Source organism: Mastacembelus armatus, chromosome 19 (assembly GCF_900324485.2).
Source record: "Mastacembelus armatus chromosome 19, fMasArm1.2, whole genome shotgun sequence".
Lineage (NCBI taxonomy): Eukaryota > Metazoa > Chordata > Actinopteri > Synbranchiformes > Mastacembelidae > Mastacembelus > Mastacembelus armatus.
This window is the reverse complement of record NC_046651.1, coordinates 9,037,500-9,056,341: the sequence shown is the minus strand read 5'-3', so window position 1 is coordinate 9,056,341 and position 18,842 is coordinate 9,037,500. Positions and strand designations below refer to the sequence as shown.

The window sequence follows — 18,842 nt, the reverse complement described above, 5'->3', positions numbered from 1 at the left end:
TCCCAGAGACAGGAAGGGTGAATCCTCTTCCAGAGGGGAAAGTGGAGTCATCAATTATCAATTAACACCCATGAGGCAGTGGTAACACTTACCTCTGTTTTTACCGTGTTTCATATTACAAAGCAGTGATGCTTAACAATACTGCATGGTTTTTTAATATTATATCTCTTGTAATTGATGATCTTCAAACATTAAGTGGGATTTAGTGCTCACAAAACAGAGAGCGATGGAGATGAAGTCATATCGTAGTCAGTAATCCACTGTGCTAGTTTAAGGCCGGTTCATATGATGTAACAGTGCCTCTTTCACTTACTGTGATACGTCTGGGTGGATCATTTTCTGTAGCTGCGTGTTTACATCCTGTATTTTAAGCTGATCAGACTGTTTGGGTAACCGCAAACTGGAAGTGGAAAGAGTCAGCTGCGCGCTGTGCTCCCCTGTGTGTAAGCCCCCATGAGGTTTCAGCCTGGGGAAACAGCAACTGCAACTGCATCTCCCACGTCTCTTCCTCCATTTCCCGCCCTCTCCATCCTCTTGGCCGCTCCATAGCAACCGAAGAAGGTTCACTAAGTGCTGCCTAAGAGGTTCATGTTTCCCCACTGTGCTCTAACCACAAACAATAACAGCCCAGGTTGTTCGCCCACTTCCATGACATTGAGTGTAACTGTAACTCTCCTTTATAGTGAATTGGCACTTAGATGAGACTTTCAGAGGCAAAAGCATCTTTAATTTGGTTTCTTTATGATTACATGTCCTCTGCTGTCACTATGGCGAGAAGACTGGACAGGAGTACGTTCTTGGCTTCCTTAAATACAAGCTTTTTCTAGTTATCATTTGTATGCTATGGAGACTGTTCCGGCCTCTAGGGATCTTTTGATTTTTGTCATTATTTTTCTGCTTTTCTAAAACTCGCAACATACAGTGGTGAAAAATGAGCTCTAGATTTGACAGCAGTGTACAGTATGGTTCCATAGAGCATACAATGTACATGTAACTGGCCTGTCTGCACACCCAAGTCTCTTTTTGTGCTCTTAAGCCCTCACCCACTAAATGGAAGTTCTCTAGTGTTATCAATTTACAGTGTGTAGTACGGGGAATTTAGATTCACTGAAGCGAGAAATTACTTTCACCTGAGTTCTTACCTGTAAATTCTCTGAGGATGAAAATATAACGTGAGTATATTATTATGCACATGAAACTTTGGAGATTATATGAGCAGAAGAAAGATGAAGACTGTTAGTGTTTATAAAAAATGCATCGTGATCCTGGCTGTGCTGTTTTATTGGAAGTTTATGCAGGTTTGTGCAAAGCAGGATGGCTTTGACAACAGAGCTATACAAGATGAAATATGTCACCTGAATGCTAAGGAGGATGTTGTATTCAAAAGCAAGCTGCGTTTTGAAAGGAAGAAAACAAATACTGTATCTTTGTCTGACATTCATACTTGTACTTCTTTGAACTTTTCACCTGATGGGCCAGTCCTCTGTCTGCTTTGATGCATCCCAAGGAAAATGAGGAAAGCAACCCTGTTTATCTATATATGTAGACAGGAAAGGCGGCAAGACTCAAGAAGGAGGACAAGTTGGATTTTTAATAATCTATGAATAATAGAACAACCCCAGACATACTCAGCACTGGAAAAATGTGTATTATTCCCCAGTCCTTTTCACACCACCTCCTGATCCCTCTGTGACTTCTAAAGACCAATGATATCAGAGAATATCCGAACTCAAAGTCTACACTATTTTTTTTTTTTTTTATTTCTGTCTGTGAGACAGGATTGTGAGGCTGAGGCTGGAGAAACAGTAGTTAGTAACATGCAAATATACACTAAGACTAAGAGCGGTGAAAAGGAAGGAAACAATAAGGGGGAAAACATACTGTACACATGGCAACGCAGAGATGAGCTACCATCAGGGAAAGTGCCAATGTGACAACAGCCCCGGCGTACGGTTGTGGTGATTAAAGAGAATTATGCAAGACCTGTAAGTTGAGCCTGCTGGTCTGATGTTCTCTGCCAGGTGCAAATCTGGCAACTCTCCTGCTGAAGCAGAGCTGGTGTTAGAGGTGGAAATAGAAGAAAAACAAGACTTCACTGTAGTAGAATCATGGACTTATTCATTTCATTTACTTATCAAATTATTCAGAGAGAAGGCGGAAGGACTGTGTAATCACTGAGGTCATCTTCCTCTGGCCCTCTTGCCTTTATGGCTTTCTATCATTTAATCTCTTTCATGAGTGCAAGCCAAGATGAGGCTGGTCTCTTGTCTATATGACCTTTTATACCTAGCTATACAGCAGTAAGTACATGCAAAAATGTTTTCTGCTCATTCTCCAAATGTCTATTGTTCCTTGACAAAAAAACAAAACAAAACACAGTGCTCTGCTGAGCAATTGATGCATAAATCATTTGCAAGTTTGACAGCCCTGAACTGCACAGATATGCATACCTGTGTGTTAACCGTGTCTGCTATTGAAACTCATAGTCCATATTATATTGTTCACAGACACAACATGCTGTACACACAGTTTCTCTCCACTAACCCGTCTTTTCATATAGAAAATCAACATGAAACATTCGGGTGTGGCGATAAATAACTGCATCACTGTAAAAGGGATAGAGACGAGTTTCTCTGTGTTGATGGCGCTTTTATCTGCAGAGTCATTTTGTTGTTTATTATCAATAGAGCAGATTCAAGCTACAGAATAGCAATGGGAATTCTTCCTGTTAATGATATACTGTGGATTGTGTGCATGTGTGTGTTTTAAGTCATTTGATAGATGGCAAATGCTGATCGGCCAGTTGGTCCACCATTTTGAAATATCTCAACATCTGTTGGGTGGATTGCCATTTAATTTTAGACTATTTAGTGCAGAAATCCCCTTTGTCTTTCCTCTAAGGCCACAGCAGGCTGATAGAGAAGCTCATTTTTATTCATTGACCATGCTGCCATGCTGGTGTTAGCATTTTATTTCAAGGATTTATTACTTTGTATGTGTTGTCATGCCACCATCCAGTGTTTTTACTTATAGTCGCCCTGTTATTGTCGAGAGCGGCGCTGTATTTTTTCTACTATGCATATAGTATACCAGTATACATCATTCAGTCATTTTCCTCTGCAAAGATGATACATGTTTAGAACTAGTCCATTGAAAGCATTTGGGACAGTCTTCTAACAGAAAATAATTAGCAGGCCTCTTATTGGCCAAGTCCTTTCTAATGCACTTATAAGGGCTTAAGTTGTATGAAGTGGGTCATGCAGGAGCTGTGGTGAACTACCAGCCTGCTTCCTCTGTGGAAGTTAAAAGCCAGTGTTGTATTTTTAGCTTAGAAAACAAAGGCCTTCGTGTCTGTGGACTAAATTACAGCAGACAAATGTTCCCTGTGAATAAAACTGCCCACTCTTCAGACAGGCACGTCTGCTGTGATTAATACATGCTGCTCGGTGATGTCCGTGTGTTTAGTACCTCAATGCGTCATATTTTAAATTAGCGCAGGGGCTTTGAAGGTAGACTGAACTTTCCCTGACTTGTTCATGGCACTTTGCATCTGCTGAATGATTAGTTGTCTTATTAAGTGATGTGTGGTCTAGCTATTTAATTTGACGTTTTTGAGATAAGTGTGTGTGTGTGTGTGTGTGTGTGTGCGTGCGTTCCCCCATATGCATTTCCTTTGCAGGCTTATCATCAGGGCAGCTCCATGAGCCAGGAAAAGAAAAAAAAATGGCACCATTGACATTGCACTTTTAGTTTAGTTTTCTAAAACTGTAATTTGGTGCAGGTGTACAAACCAACTAACAAATACAATTATATGCAAACTGGTAAAAACCTTTATTCTCTCAGCAACTACGTCAGTTTAGTTGTTGTTGTTAAGCTGCTGAGTGTGTCTGTATATCTGTGAGTAGGAGGGAGGAATTTGGGAGTTGTGGGAGAAAGATACGATCACTTCTGACAGACTTAAGAAGAGGGTGACTGACAGAGGTGGAATAGCTTGGGAAAGGATATGAAGTAGATCCCATCCCCTCCTCTCTACCTCCTCCTCTCTTGTGTTCACTTTCCCTCCAGCTTCCTCTCATTCAGCCATGAAGTGTAGTCTACTGTAAATATTGTCTCTCCCTCACTCTCGCTCTCTGTTTGAGGTGATGTGTTCAGTCTATTTCTCATGGGTAACTGTAGAATTGGGAGTGGAGTAAAATAAATTCATTTTCTCTCTCTCTATCTGTGTGTGCGTGTGTGTGTGTAGCCATGCATCAGGCCCTGGACACACTGAGTGACAGCACAAGCTCCACAACCGCCAACGACCTGGACCTCATCTTCCTCAAAGGCATCATGGAGAGCCCAGTGGTAAGAGCAACTTTATGCTGTGCACGATTATATATGTGTGACATTCAGAGCTAATGGATAAGTCTAAGAAAGGACTTTACGGAACATCTCAAACATGCAAGCAAGGAAAATTAAACTATTTTATGCATGCACATTTACAATTGAAATGCATTTTGTGTTGGTGGAAATACAGTTTTGCATTTCGCTCGTTTTTACATTAAATTCTGATTTCATTGTTATTAGCATTGGCCATTTTCTCCATTACCATTGACCCCTAATGCACAGCAAGTCAGTGTTTTCACAGAGATTGACATGTCATGAAGCTTTATTAAAACAATGCCGCAAAATGGAAAATTAAGATTCACTTTCCTTTTTATTACATTTCAATTTTTAATTTTGGCTTGAAATAATTATCCTAAAAAGACAGCTCAAATTCATCAAGTGTAATCACATTACCATGTTAATGGTCTTGCTTCAGTGTTTTCTCATAAGTTAGAAATGCAAATTAAAGCGGCATCTGGTGTTTTATTTCCACTCAGTGTCAGACTGTACAGGCAGCAAAAATCAGACAACAACCCAAATGTAAAGAGGCAAATAGCTCCTCCCACTTTTGCTGTTCAGTTCTGGCATAATTTTAACTTTGATTTCAAATGTTTTGAGTAATTTCATAATGCCTCAGTAGCTTGATGTGTTTGTAATCTGATTATTGAATTAAATGTATGCATCTCTATATTGGTTGTGTTACTGACAAAAAGAGTTATTGTCAATATACCAAAGTGTGTTTTTGGCTTGTGTCAGGGATATTACAATATTAAATAGAACAATACAGCAAAATATCTTTATTTTTTATGGAACTGCTAAGGTTTTTGCCTTTTCATTGTTGCCCACCTGCCAGTCATTTTAACAAGGCACTGCAACATTTCTATTGTCAATCAGAGGAAAAGATTGAAATAGCAGTCAGCAGCACATTTATTCTTGACAAGGTTGACAAGCTGACATGTGCTGGTGGAACAGTGACTTCTGTGTTTAGTGGAGAATACAGAAATGAGCAGAAGTCTTTTAATTATTCCCAAAACCTGTTTAAATGTTTTAACTGAACTCCCTCATTTGGTTTATACCATCACAGAATGAAAAACACCTCACACATTCTTCGTGGCTCAGGTGGATCCTCATTCTACATTTTTCCACAACGAAATGTGATTATTTTTGGAATCTGAGCCACACGAAGTCTTCTCCAGCATGAAAAGCTGGAACGAAGACAGTGACGACAAACAAAAGAGGCAAAAACCTGAACACAAAAGAACGAACACAGAGAAAACATGAACACAATGCAGGGCAGTGACAAGAAAGAGACTGGGGCTCCTGGAGGATGAAGGATCCAGATCCAAATATTTGAATGAGGCAACAGCAGCCAGACGGGGGAGAGAGATCCCAGGCTGATGGAGAGGCGATGGTCCAGATTGTTGCCTATGTGTCAACAATCTGGCATTTATGGCAACATGGCAGAGTAGAATAACTATAAATAATAATTATAAAACAAATATTCTGTAGTAGTTCAACAGGAATATCACAATACTAAAGTACTTGTACTACAGCGCTCAGAAAGAATTAATGGGGTTGCTATACTACCTGCATATATTGGATATACAAGTATTGTTTTTGTTTTGTCTAGTCCATAGCTGTAAGAATGAGCAAGATTAATTCTTAAACCTACACATTTCTCTCTACATTCATGCAGATTTCTCCTGGGTAGTTGCCCAAACTTATGATTAAAGTGAGTACTGGGGGAAGCAGATGAGTGAAATTATGCCAAGAAAACTCTGAAATGGCTGGCAGTCATCCTTTGTTGTTTTGAATGGCCTCCAAAACTTTATAAAATATTCTTAGTTGGGCTCAGTGACAATAATCCGCTTGTTTCTGGCCTTTGCTACACATTTCATGTGAAGCTCCAGTCTGAACTTTGACCTGACCACCTGACCCTGCTTAAAATTCACCCACCTTTCAAGTTTCTCAGATTGCTTTGCTGAATAACCTTAACCTTCAGATGGTGCATGTTGTTTGCTTGCACTGAACATTTCCAGCTTATTTTCCAAAACCACCACAATAGTTGATTTTCTGCATTTAAGCAGAAATTTAAATACATTTCCTTACTTCTCCCCATGTGAAGTCTTTTTTATGAAACCCATATCAAACTGTCATATTCGTAGTTACATGGAGGAGAGTGAAGTCGTTAGGGACTGTGGGTGTTTGAAGTGAAGGGAGAAGAGTGAAAGGTCTTAGAAGAGCCAGGCTGTCGGTGTCACCCCACTACACCTCATGTTCTTTTTCCTCTGTCGAAGTTTTCTAAATCCTCTTTTTGCCAAGAGCGCTTTCACATGCCTTTTTAAAAATGTGGGCAATAAGAGAAGGAAAAAACAGATTGTGCTCTGCAAAGGTATGTGAGGAAAAAAGTATGGATGCAGTTCACATCACACACTGAAAGCTGTTCTTTGCCTTTGAGCTGTCACAATATTTGTCTTTAGAACATTGTCAGTGTTAGATGAGTCACACTGTTTGTGGCCATTAGGTTCTTCTGTCCAGGGATATGCACTGGTCTGTGGGCTACTTCTCAGACTCAGAGCTAAAAGTAAGAAGCTCTGCAGCATCACTGATCAATTGTGTGGTAGTTGTCTTTTGGAAATTTGGAGATGGACTATCCACTGGGAGCAGTAGGGTCTCCTTCATTGAAAACTTCCCATATTGCTGAGAACAGACTCATCTGGTCCCTTCCGTCTTTATTTTTCTTCTGCCTCTCTTTGTTCTTGCTTTCATTTCCTCACAGTATTGTCTTTTCTTCTGCAGAAACCTGAATGTGTGTGCGCGCAGGTGTGTAAGAGCACAACACTGGTGTTTGTTTGCACAATGTGTCTGAGGGGCCCCTCGGATATACCGGGATATTGATGAGCCTTCTCATAAAAGATTAATGTGCTGATGCAAGCTGTGGGTAAAGATGCCTTCCTGAAGGATGGGAAAAGAATTCCAAGTTTCTCTTGACCCCATGGTGGATCTATAAACACATAACAAACTTTCATTTACTGTGCTGAGAGAGGAACAAACAGAGGGTTGGAGGGACAGAGCAAGGGGCCGTGCACGTGTGTACATGACACGGTGACTTCAGTGAATTGCACTAATTGAGTGTAATGCAATCAGTGCAACCTGAAATTCTACAATGAATGATTATTAGACCCACAGTGAGCAGACACGGACAACAGGAGCTATCATCATGCAGAAGGGCATCCACAGTGGTGCTTATTCTCTCATAACTGTGGCCCAGACCCATTGCTTGGCTCTATGTCTAACTGTGTGCTCAGGACAATTGAAGTATTTAGAACGGCTAAATGAGCTGTCAAATGGTTTAGGACATTTAGTTAAGCACTCTGAGCTTTTTGACCTCCAACTTTCAAGCCATCAGATGTCTCTGTTCAGACTGCAAATGAGAATCCAAGATCTTTTGTAAAGCAGTGCCATGTGGCCTCCAAAACAACGACTTCTATTATTATACAAAACAGCTCATGCAAAACAATTGAATTATTATGTGCCAAGTGGTCAAGTCCTGACAATTATTATCCCATTTCCTGGTAGCTCCTGACATTTAGCTGAAGGTACAGGAACAGAAATTATGCACAAAAGCTTGTGCTGATATTCTGCAATACATCTCATTTAATGTAGCAGTCACCATGGAGTCTGGTTTAAAAGGAAATTCTAATGTCTTTAGCAAACACACATCTGTGTGTTAATAAATATGTCGCTTTATATAGGAGCTGTTGCATAAATGCAGATGAGGTGGCAGCTAAACCAAAGCAACCAGAGATGGTGCTAAATGATGCTGTACATCTGAACCAAAGCCAAGAAAGTGTCCTCTGTCTGTACGACTTTTAAAGCGGCTTTAAAGAGAGCCCTTTTCAGAAACTTCATCTGTGGATTTTTTTTACTGTGCTCTTAAGTGACAATTAAAGGATAATGGCTGCAGTGTATTGTCACAGTAGCTCAAGTAGAGAGGAGTCATAAAGCTAATGGCCTGACTCTGTGATGTCAGTTACACAGTAATATCTCTTTAAAGTTTGCCAACATCCACCACCATAATCTACTGGTCACACCAGAACAAGCTTCAAAACCCCCTGCTCTCAGAAAGGCTGTCTTCACTCACTGATGAATTAAAGCTTTCATATCTAAGGTAAAGAATGACTTATTTCTACTTTTAGAATTTGCATAGTCTTGCACTAAGTAATCTGTGAACTCTATCAGCCACTTTTAATGACCAACTAGAGCCGGAGCTACCGATCAAATGCAAGCCACTGAGCTATGGCTCTTTCTAATTACAACACATTGTGTTGACTTTAAACAATAGAGACGAGAATCCGAACTTACTAAGCTAGAAATGTCTGAAATTCAGTTATGACCCTGCTTTGTCATCTGCCTTTTGTCTTAACAGCACTGCTCATTAGCTCAAATATCTAGGTGGAGAGAAAAAAGATTACATTGTGTCAGTAATTACAATAGATGGGGAATTTTAAAAGACAATAAATGTCAGTACTTGGCAGAGCAATTGTTGAATAATAAGCATTGATATATAGCAGTGACTGTGTATCAACAACGTCAAACTGTTTGCAGACATAGTGCTTGCTGTCTGATGTGTGATAAGACAAAACATGCTTATTTTATTTCTTCAGATATAAGCAGCCAAGTTAAAGTTGGATCAAAGCAGACACATGCATCAGAAATGTTGTAGGTCATTTAAAGCAGTGTAATCATAGAGCAAAGTGTCCATGCTGGCATTTTGACCAAGGGCCAGGCACTGACAGCTTGGTCCATCAGGTTACAAAGAATTCTGCCAAAAACACCAAATGAGCAACGTCTAGCTGCTGTAACACTGAACAGAGCTCTGTGTGTGTGTGTGTTTAATTCATGTGTAAATATTTTTTGTCTGGATGTGTGTGTGTATTGTGCTTGTGTCACTGTGTATCTGCATGCTTAAGCGCATATGGCGATTTCTGTGTTTTGGGGTGTGTGCGCATGAACATTTAAAAATTATGTGTGCGTGTATGCATGCATGCACACGTGTGTGTGTGTGTGTGCTTGTGCTTGTGCATGTGTGCACACGCATGTGCACCATATCCTGTTTCTCTGCAGGAATTCTTCCTCCCTTCCTCAACAAACAAACAGTGTGGCTGCCAGAGTAGTAGTCAGTCCCACCAGACAAATCCTCTGTGGGATCGCCTGACGATGTGAATCCTTAAATAAGATCACTTGGGGTGCAGCTGCAAATTGTGCTACTGTAATTTTTATTTTTTCTTTTGCCTGTGGTTTTAAAAAACTGTTTATGTGATTAAAATGTTTAAGCTTTGACAGGTTTATACACTATAGTTTTTGTAATATTGCAATATAGATATCTAAAGAAACCTTTTTTGGGTGAAATAGTATGATATATTTTGTCTCTGAAATATCTAACCAGATTACAGGTTTATGGTCCAACAGACAGGTGGTGATAAAGTTGTTTATTTTGTATCTGTGACCCTAAACCAGAGGTATGGAAGCTGGATCCAATAAGCACAGACCTCTGTGTCCTTGACAGCAGGGGAGAGTGAAAAATTAATGTGCCCTAAAATATTGATGTTTTGCTGTACACACTGGAAAACCCACAGGGCACAAGATTTCAAGATTTGGTTTACTTGTGTTTTTTTTTTTTTGTGTTTCTCTTAGTCCAGTTTTGTAAGTGCAAGCTGTGTTTTCTCAGCAGGGGTTGGTTTCAGGTTGCTGCTTTTTTTGTTTTTAAGCATACCCTGGGTTAGTGGATTAAAACAGAGAACTGCAGAAGTCGGAAAACATTTCATTACAACTCAGGCAGGTGCATTAACCGCTCACTGAGAAGGTGTAATAATTGACCTATGAATTCCTTTTCAGAGACAGGAACTTTGTGAAATGTATGTACTGTGAAGAAATGAGGCTATAAAGGAGTCCTGATACTGACAGATCTAAGTAATACAAATTTTATATTCACTAAACCCCAGGCACATGAGCGGTTTGAGGAGCCCAAGCTCGAAGCTGTGAGGGAGAACAATGTGGAGCTGGTCCAGGACATTCTCAAGGAGCTCAGCCCGCTCACACACAGGAGCGAGGTGGCTGAAGAGCTGGTCCGCATCCTGAAGGAGCCCCACTTCCAGGTTTGGATAACAGGGCAAATTCAGACCTTGCCTTGTCTGACAGTGGTCCTGCACAGAGGAAGCTTGGCTGATTTTTACACTATAACCTGATACCATCTCTGTCATCAGTGTTTCTGTTATGTCTTTCTGCTCACAGTCACTCTTGGAGACTCATGATTCTGTGGCCTCTAAAAACTATGAGACTCCTCCTCCCAGCCCCTGTTCCTTTATGGACGCAGCCCTCAACAACCAGCCTGTTCCCCCGGACGCAGTCAGGATGGTGGGCATCCGTAAGGTGTCTGGTGAGCACCTGGTAAGTCTGCTCAGTTACGGAACTGCACCTTGTCATTATTTGAGAACATTTAAGATGAAGCCCTCCGGTATAAATTGCCAATAATTGTGACTAGTTAGCCCTCATAACGTTCTTGCTATTTTTCGACTGTGTCCGTGTGTGCAGGGAGTGACGTTTCGAGTGGAGAACGGCGAGCTGGTGATTGCCAGGATCCTTCATGGAGGCATGATCGACCAACAAGGTCTGCTCCACGTGGGTGACATCATCAAGGAGGTGAATGGCAAGGAGGTGGGCAATGACCCCAAAGTGCTCCAGGAGATGCTGAAGGAGGCCAGTGGCAGTGTGGTGCTAAAGATCCTCCCCAGCTACCAGGAGCCTCACACACCGAGACAGGTCAGCCGGGTGGACACTCAAACCAAACCAAATACATACTGTGCTGCTTCTTCTTCTGTAGCATAATAAAATAAATACAATACACATGATTTGAAATTTAGCAATTAAAAGACCAGAGTTACAGCAACTGCATTTGATTGACAGGTCTTAGTCATCTTCCACACTGAATCTCACACTCTTCCAACATAGAAAACATTTTTAATCAGTGTTCCTGAAATCCTCCTCGGCATCCTCCCTGCTGTCTGTAATCCCTCATGTTGTGCCAAGGATCATATACAGTATGTATCTGTAAGTCTACAACAGGACTTAGATGACTTTGACTGTAATACCTGCATTACAGTTTTGTCACTTGCAGAATCATTTTCTACATATGCACAGTGGGTCAATAATTAAGATCTTCGTGAACAAGGCAGGACAGGAGTGATCTTACAGAGAGCTCCTAACACTGGACTGCTTTTACACCACACAAGACCCTTTTCACTTTTTTCTCACACAAACATTGTCATTTTCTTCCATATTGTAGTGGTTGTGCTGATTGTTCTATGTTGCTGCCAGTTGACAAACATTAGCTTTCTCCAAGCCAGATGAGGCTAGTCGCACTGAAAATGTGACCCAGTTTACAGCGAGGGGAAATAGAAGGGTTAATCTTGCCTGGTGATGTATTGCCAATAGGATGGTAGGATAGAGCACATCTTCAGAGGATGCAGTATAGAGAGCTAGAGATTTGTTAGGCATAAGGCTCTGTGACTGATTGGTCTCAACTATAGAGAAAAGGAACAATAGAGCTTGAAGGAGCCATGCTAAATGAACCAAAATAAGCCAAACATAATCTGTAGGAAAAGCTATAGACCAGTTTGCTGGGATTAATAGTCTTGACAGATGTGTTTGAAGTGTATTTTTGCTGCAGCACCAGCTACGTCAACATGTGGTTTTGATTGAAAATGTCTTGGTAACTACTGGATTGACTGCCATAAAACATTTGGTAGGAAAAGCATATGTCCCCCACAAGATAAACATGAATGACTTTGACTGTCCTCTAGTGACACGCTCGCATAAAAATGTTAATTTGTCTAATGTTTTGGTTTATAATTAAGCATATTGCCATCCGATCATTGCCATATTTAGCTCAAAGCACTGCTAAGTAGAGCCACTAGCACTGCTGCAATTATGCTAAACTCTTGGCTGTGAATAAGAGATGAGAGAATTCCTTCTCTATTCAGTTTTGACCTGCAGCAGCCGAACTCTGAGAAATGCTTTAAAATGGTCAGCATGTATTTTTTTTGGCTATTCACTAAAAGTCTGTTTTGAGTCCTAACCTTCAAGAAGTGAATACTGTATGTTCTGCAAGAAGACATTTCTGCACTATATTGCCCTCAGACCTATTATTGTGTTATCAGGTCTATCAACCTGCCTCCTTGAACACTTAATAAAGGCAGTCTGTCAGAGACATTAAAGAGTGATTTGGCTGTGCTCACAGTTAAGAGCTGTGTAGGTGGAGGTTACACTGTGTGAGGAGTTGTGATGATTAGAGTTGTTCCCCAAAGTTCTTTTTGAATGTGATCCAGCTGTTTGTGTTTTACGCCTGGAGCTTGGCTGTCACATGGTGACTAAACTCAACTGACAGCTCCCTCTGGCCAATAGAGACTGTGATGGTTTGTGTGTGTGTGTGTGTGTGTGTGTTTGTGTCCATCCATCGTGTTCGTACAGGAAGACAAATATACACACACACACACACACACACGCTACAGTAAGGGCTGGCAGGGTTTTTTTTTTTTTAATGTTCGAGCATCCGTTCAGAACGAGAAAAGGCGTCAAGTGCAGGAGGAGAGGGGATGGTTGCCATGGCTACAGATTTTGGCTCTCTCTTTCTATTTCGCTCTCAGTCTGTCTCTCACACTCCATGTCCTGTCAGTGGGGGGTTGGGATACATGGTTTGGTTTATGAGCTGAATCCTGTAGCCTTGAGATGTCGAGAAAGTGAGCTGAGAGATGGAGTGAGATTTAAGTGGGCAAGGCTGTTTCATGGTGATGGACATTTACTCACCCAGTCGATCTACCACAGTTGACTTACACCACAACAAAAGCAGCAGCAGAATATAATTCCACCACATTACAAAGACAGTTTTTGTCCATTTTTATTTATATTAACTTTAACCCAGTATGGTCTCTCTTTTCAACATCTTTATCCATTTAGGCCTTTGTAAAATGTCACTTTGACTACGACCCATCTCATGATAACCTGATTCCCTGTAAGGAGGCAGGGCTAAGCTTCAACAGTGGGGACATCCTGCAGATCTTCAATCAGGAGGATCTCAACTGGTGGCAGGTCAGAACCCCCAGCCTTTCCATGCACAGTCCACAGGATCGTTTTTAACAGGCCAGCATAAAAATGTCTGTTTCTATTAACTTGTTCACACATATTTCAGGGTGTCCATATGTGTTTCTCTCGCAGGCCTGTCACATAGAGGGAGGCAGTGCAGGTCTAATTCCAAGCCAGCTCCTCGAGGAGAAGAGGAAAGCCTTTGTGAAGAGAGATCTGGAGCTCGCTACCACAGGTACACCTCTCAGTGGCATGCAGCAGAGCTGAGAGGCACTTCTCATTATGCAGATTCGACAGACTTCTCACTGCAGAAACACACCTGCAACAAAGCCAACATCTGTTCCTCTCCATATCATACAAGCATTTCATCTGGCACTGGCCGCTCATCCTCCTCTCACCTCTCCAGTCTGCTGCTCTGTCAGTGAGCACTGGAGAGCTGTAATGAGCATCAGCATCACCCAGGCGGCCTGATACAATCTGCTGTTTATTAAGGGGCTGATATTCACAAACCCCCCAGACGGAGCATTGATTGATGACAACAAACTAAAAATAAACCTGATCAAAACTCAGTAATATAAGATTCAGAGGTTGTGTTTCTGTAGATTTGCTTGTTCCATTCTGAGTTCTCAGCAGCAACAAAAACAGGTGGTGAGTCAGAGCCAGCCACATGCCCTTCACTTGTGGAGGAGAGGAGGATGACAGGCCAACTGTACTGCCCTTGGAGCCTAGGAAGGACACATCTGTCTGCTAGCATGTTTTCTATGTATTAAATCAACAGAGAGCATGATTTGAATAAAACATTTCAACAGGATGATTTTGGACAGAAAACTGTTGATCTAGTTTATGAAATATAAAATGAGTTCTGGCTTTAAGTTAAAAAGCCACAGCTATTATTTATCACGGCCTCATGAGTTAAATTTCATCATAAAATGACCAACTGAGGTCAGAGTTTCTTGTCAACTGAGGTCAGAGTTTCTTGTCCACGTCTGTATACTTAAGAGATTTTCCTGAGCGGTCAAATAATCTGCCATATTGAACAGTCAGTCAGCAGATCGCCTTGTCACAGGTGTTATCTGGCAGCAGGATGGTTGCATATCCAGATTAATACTGGTGCAAAGTGCCACCTAGTGGTGTGCTCTCCCTATAACCCTCTATGTTTTAGATTTATAACCAAGCAGAGTCCTCACCTTGATAGTATATCATTTTAATAGGGACTTTGTTGAAGTGGATGGCAGAGACAAGTGCTAAGGTTAGAGGTTTTATTCTGTTTTATGTGTTGCTGTCTGTCTTAGGTCCCCTGTGTGCTGGGATGGGTGGTAAGAAGAAAAAAAAGATGATGTATTTGACCACGAAGAATGCAGGTACTTAAATGAAACTTTCCATGCAAACTCTAACATCACAGACATCATTTTGTTTCCATTCGACCAAACGTACACTGCAGTTTATTATTGTGTTTTATCCTTTTTTCTTCCCATGCACTGACTTAACTTCTGTCTAGAATTCGATCGCCATGAGTTGCGCATCTATGAAGAGGTTGCCAAGGTCCCCCCCTTTAGGAGGAAGACACTGGTTCTGATTGGTGCACAAGGGGTCGGACGTCGCAGTCTGAAGAACAAGCTGCTGGTGTCGGATCCCCAGCGGTATGGCACCACCATCCCCTGTGAGTGCAGCCATTTGTCATCACACTAAACCACACACACTGATACATGTTGTCATTTTGTGTACTGCCTTTCACTTGAGTTCATGTCTCTTTCCCATCTTGGTTACTAAGGTCACTGAGGTCAAGATTTTTTTTTTTTTCATTTTTTATTTGTCAGTTAGTCCAAATAGTCTAAACCAAAGTATAAGTTATATTGTTTTTTAAATTTACTTTGTCCTTCAGTGCCATGTTATGAGCTTAATTTAAAAACAGATATTGATCCATCTCTTTGGATTGATCTTTATTCCCCAGTCACCTCCAGAAAACCAAAGGTGGATGAGAGAGATGGCCAGATGTACTCCTTCATGACACGCAGTGAAATGGAGTGTGACATAAAAAATGGCCGTTTCTTGGAGCATGGCGAGTACGACGGGAACCTATACGGGACAAAGATCAACTCTATACATGAGGTGATAGAAACGGGGAAGATCTGCATCCTGGATGTCAACCCACAGGTAGAGTAAGCTCATAAATACACTTACTGTCATTCATATCATCTCTGCCGTCAGTCCTTGATTCAACCCTTTTTGTCATTTTTTCTTACATTAATAAACAAAGCATAAAGTTCTAGATTTAATTTTATTATTCATATCTTCTGAATTATTTTCAAATTTAGCACATCATAAATATTAATCAAGATGGATCTGCTAATCATCAGCATTACACCCTGCTAATCTTATTTATGCATATTAGATTGATACATTTGTTAGAGGAAGATGCTTTAGTTGCATTTTAATTACAATTTTCAGATTTATAATAATGTGTGAGTTTCAACTATTCCCAACACTTGCTGTGCAGTGATGCAGTCATTGGCGTACATCTCCTGTATGTTTGTTTTTCTCCAAAGGCTCTCAAAGTCCTGCGGACATCGGAGTTCCTGCCCTACGTTGTGTTCATTGAAGCACCAGACTTTGAGGTCCTCAAAGCTATGAATAGGTCAGCAATTGAGTCCGGAGTGGTCACAAAGCAGTTAACGGTGAGTAGGTTTGATGATGATGATGATCTTGTGTCTGTATTGTAATAATGGAGCCACAAGCAACAGGTCCTTAGAATGAGCTTAGCACAAATACTGGAAGCAGGGAAACAGCTAGCCTGGCTCTGTGCAAAGGTAACAGAATCTGCCTAATAGCACCTCTGAAGCCCACTAATTAATGTGGTATTGTAATACAACTGTTTGCTCAGTTTGTACAAAAGCAATACTCTCCCTTATTCAGGGCAGATTATTTCTAGACCAGGACTAGTTGCCAAGCAACTGTGGGAAACTGCAGGAAATTATTGGAGTTCTTAGTAAGAGTAGTATCTGACATTTATGTAACAATTGAGAAAAAAGCAAGACATATTGAACTATTCCCTAGTCCTGTGTTTACCCTGAAACAAAAAAAATCTAAGCATTTCCTCACACATGATGTATTTCTAACAAGAACATTTATTTAATTTGATTTCAGTTGTGCATCAATCTTGCTGTTTATTCTGCTCTTCTATCCAAGTGGTTGCCTGCTCCTTGCATTTATTTTTACCTGGCTTCTCTCCCTGACATGCTACTACAGGACTCTGAACTAAAGAGGACAGTGGATGAGAGTGAGCGCATTAAGAGAGCCTATGGACATTACTTTGACCTCTGTATCGTCAATGACGGCCTGGAGGCGGCGTTCCGAAGTCTACGATTGGCACTGGAGAAACTGTTAATGGAGCAGCAGTGGGTGCCTGTTAGCTGGGTCTTCTAAGTCACCAAGAGCTCCACCAGCAAGGTGCCAGAACCACAGGTTAAAAGGGTGGAGGATGGTTTATATTCCCAGCTCCTGAGGGGCTGTCTCCAGGCAGTTACTGGTGGTGGAGGGCTGTAAGAGAGGCCCCAGCATCATGTTTCAGTGCAAATGACCAGCCTCATGTAGAGTGTTTTTGTACAAACTTAGTGTTCCTCTGTTGAGCCTAATGTCAACTTGTATTATATTTGTCAGAAATGGACTAATTCTATTGATATTTGTTAAGAAGGACATAGAGGTGATTATGAGGTTTAGTGCAATAGTATGAGTGTGTGTATGTTATCATAAACATGGAAATAGAGTAATGTGTATGTTTTACCGATAACAGTGCTCTGTTGGAGGTTGTTGAAAGTTATTAAGCTTTTTAGCCTTTCTAAATCTTACATACGTTATGTAGTGTAATGTTTACATTGGATCAGTAGGACAGATTGGTTAAGGAAAGATACCAAATGTCATATTTGTATTAAATTATATTTTATCATTGGATCATACAGTATGATTGTATGTTTTCAGACATTATCTTTTGTTTTCACTGATTTAAAATGAACAGCAATAGATGATTTTAAAGAAAAATACATGCAATACATCTACCTACACACACTGATATACTGTATGTGCACAAAAAAAAAAAAACCACTGAAAGCAATGGGAAAACTTTTGTTGAGATGTGTTGGTAGTCTCAATATGTTTTGCTTTCTTTTTGTGTTGGTTACACTGTACATTTCCTGTCCTATGCTGTTAGAGCTCCTCATTTGTTCAGCAGTGAGAGGATCCAGTGACTGGATCAGAGTTGTATTTGTAGCACTTAAATCCTATTACAAATTAAGAAAAAAATCCACAAGACGTAGCCTACAGTATGCACTGATTGTATGAAGAAGAAAAAAAACATACTTACCATCACAGGTTGGACAGTTGAAAGTTGTTTCTTTTTTTGTTTGTTATTTTTGATCTATAGACAGTAAAAATAAATTTATCAGTGGTTTCAAATTTATACTTAACTTTTTGCCTTGCTTACTTTTGCCTTAACATGGTTCAAAAGCCAAGGAAACCCTATTTTTCCATCATGGAACATTTCTTTCACTGTACATGTTAATTCTTAGAATATAGAAAAAAAATAATGCTGTAATTTATTTAATATTTGATTTCATTTCCTTTGAAACTGTAAGTTCTGCATTATAATAAAGAATATATAATACAACATGGTTTGAAAATTTTCATGCTTTAAACAAAGTTTAGGAGATTCTTTGTCTAATGATGACATTAAAAGGAAATAAAAAATAAAATAAATAAATAAAAAGGAAAAATTGTCAATCTATACCTTTAAAACCCTGGATCACAGGGTGTGAGCTTGTCAAGATGTAGATGTTAATCAACTTTAGTAAACCTGTTTTAAAAAAAAAAAAAAAAAAAAAATCAGCAGAAGAAAATCCAGTTCATGTGTAGAAGAGTTGCGCTTGCCTTGTTAAACATCTGACTACAGCTACAGAGATGAAAGCTGCGTGTGAAACCAGTCAAGAATTCTGACCCTTTTTTAAAAACGGAGTCTGATCGGATGAACAAAATCTTATCACGGAGCAAAGTTGAAATTAATGTAATATTTCACTGTAATGATATATTACAGTTGTTTACACTAGTGCTGCACTGGCCTAAGTTACTGTTTGACGGATAAATGTATATCACTTTTAATTCCGGTTTAGTTTGCCATTACCCAGGTTGTCTGTGACGTAAAAGTTTGTTTCCAGGCCTGAACCAATTAAATAATTAATAAAGATCTTCAGCTGCTTTGAAGTACAATTGTTCTGCAAAGTATGCTAAAGGAAAATCTTAAGTGTTAACTCAACATTGCTCACAAGGCCACATAGTAGGGTGGCCAA

The 18,842-nt window shown here is 40.3% G+C and overlaps 1 protein-coding gene across 5 annotated transcripts in view; it reads left to right on the top strand.

Annotated features, from left to right (window-relative positions):
* The window catches only part of mpp2b (MAGUK p55 scaffold protein 2b), a 31,844-nt gene extending 13,808 nt beyond the window's left edge, over positions 1-18,036 (top strand). For 3 of the 5 annotated variants that reach the window (XM_026316283.1, XM_026316284.1, XM_026316285.1), the window contains exons 3-13: positions 4,244-4,344; positions 10,371-10,523; positions 10,660-10,815; positions 10,960-11,187; positions 13,381-13,512; positions 13,639-13,741; positions 14,799-14,867; positions 15,005-15,166; positions 15,458-15,660; positions 16,053-16,181; positions 16,753-18,036. In XM_026316283.1, the coding sequence (XP_026172068.1) occupies positions 4,244-4,344; positions 10,371-10,523; positions 10,660-10,815; positions 10,960-11,187; positions 13,381-13,512; positions 13,639-13,741; positions 14,799-14,867; positions 15,005-15,166; positions 15,458-15,660; positions 16,053-16,181; positions 16,753-16,929 (1,613 nt within the window). In that variant the 3' untranslated portion in view covers positions 16,930-18,036. Of the gene's footprint in view, positions 1-4,071; positions 4,140-4,243; positions 4,345-10,370; positions 10,524-10,659; positions 10,816-10,959; positions 11,188-13,380; positions 13,513-13,638; positions 13,742-14,798; positions 14,868-15,004; positions 15,167-15,457; positions 15,661-16,052; positions 16,182-16,752 lie in introns of those variants that run through there. The other 2 variants (XM_026316287.1, XM_026316288.1) reach the window with 2 other exon arrangements.
* Positions 18,037-18,842: the final 806 nt, after the last annotated feature.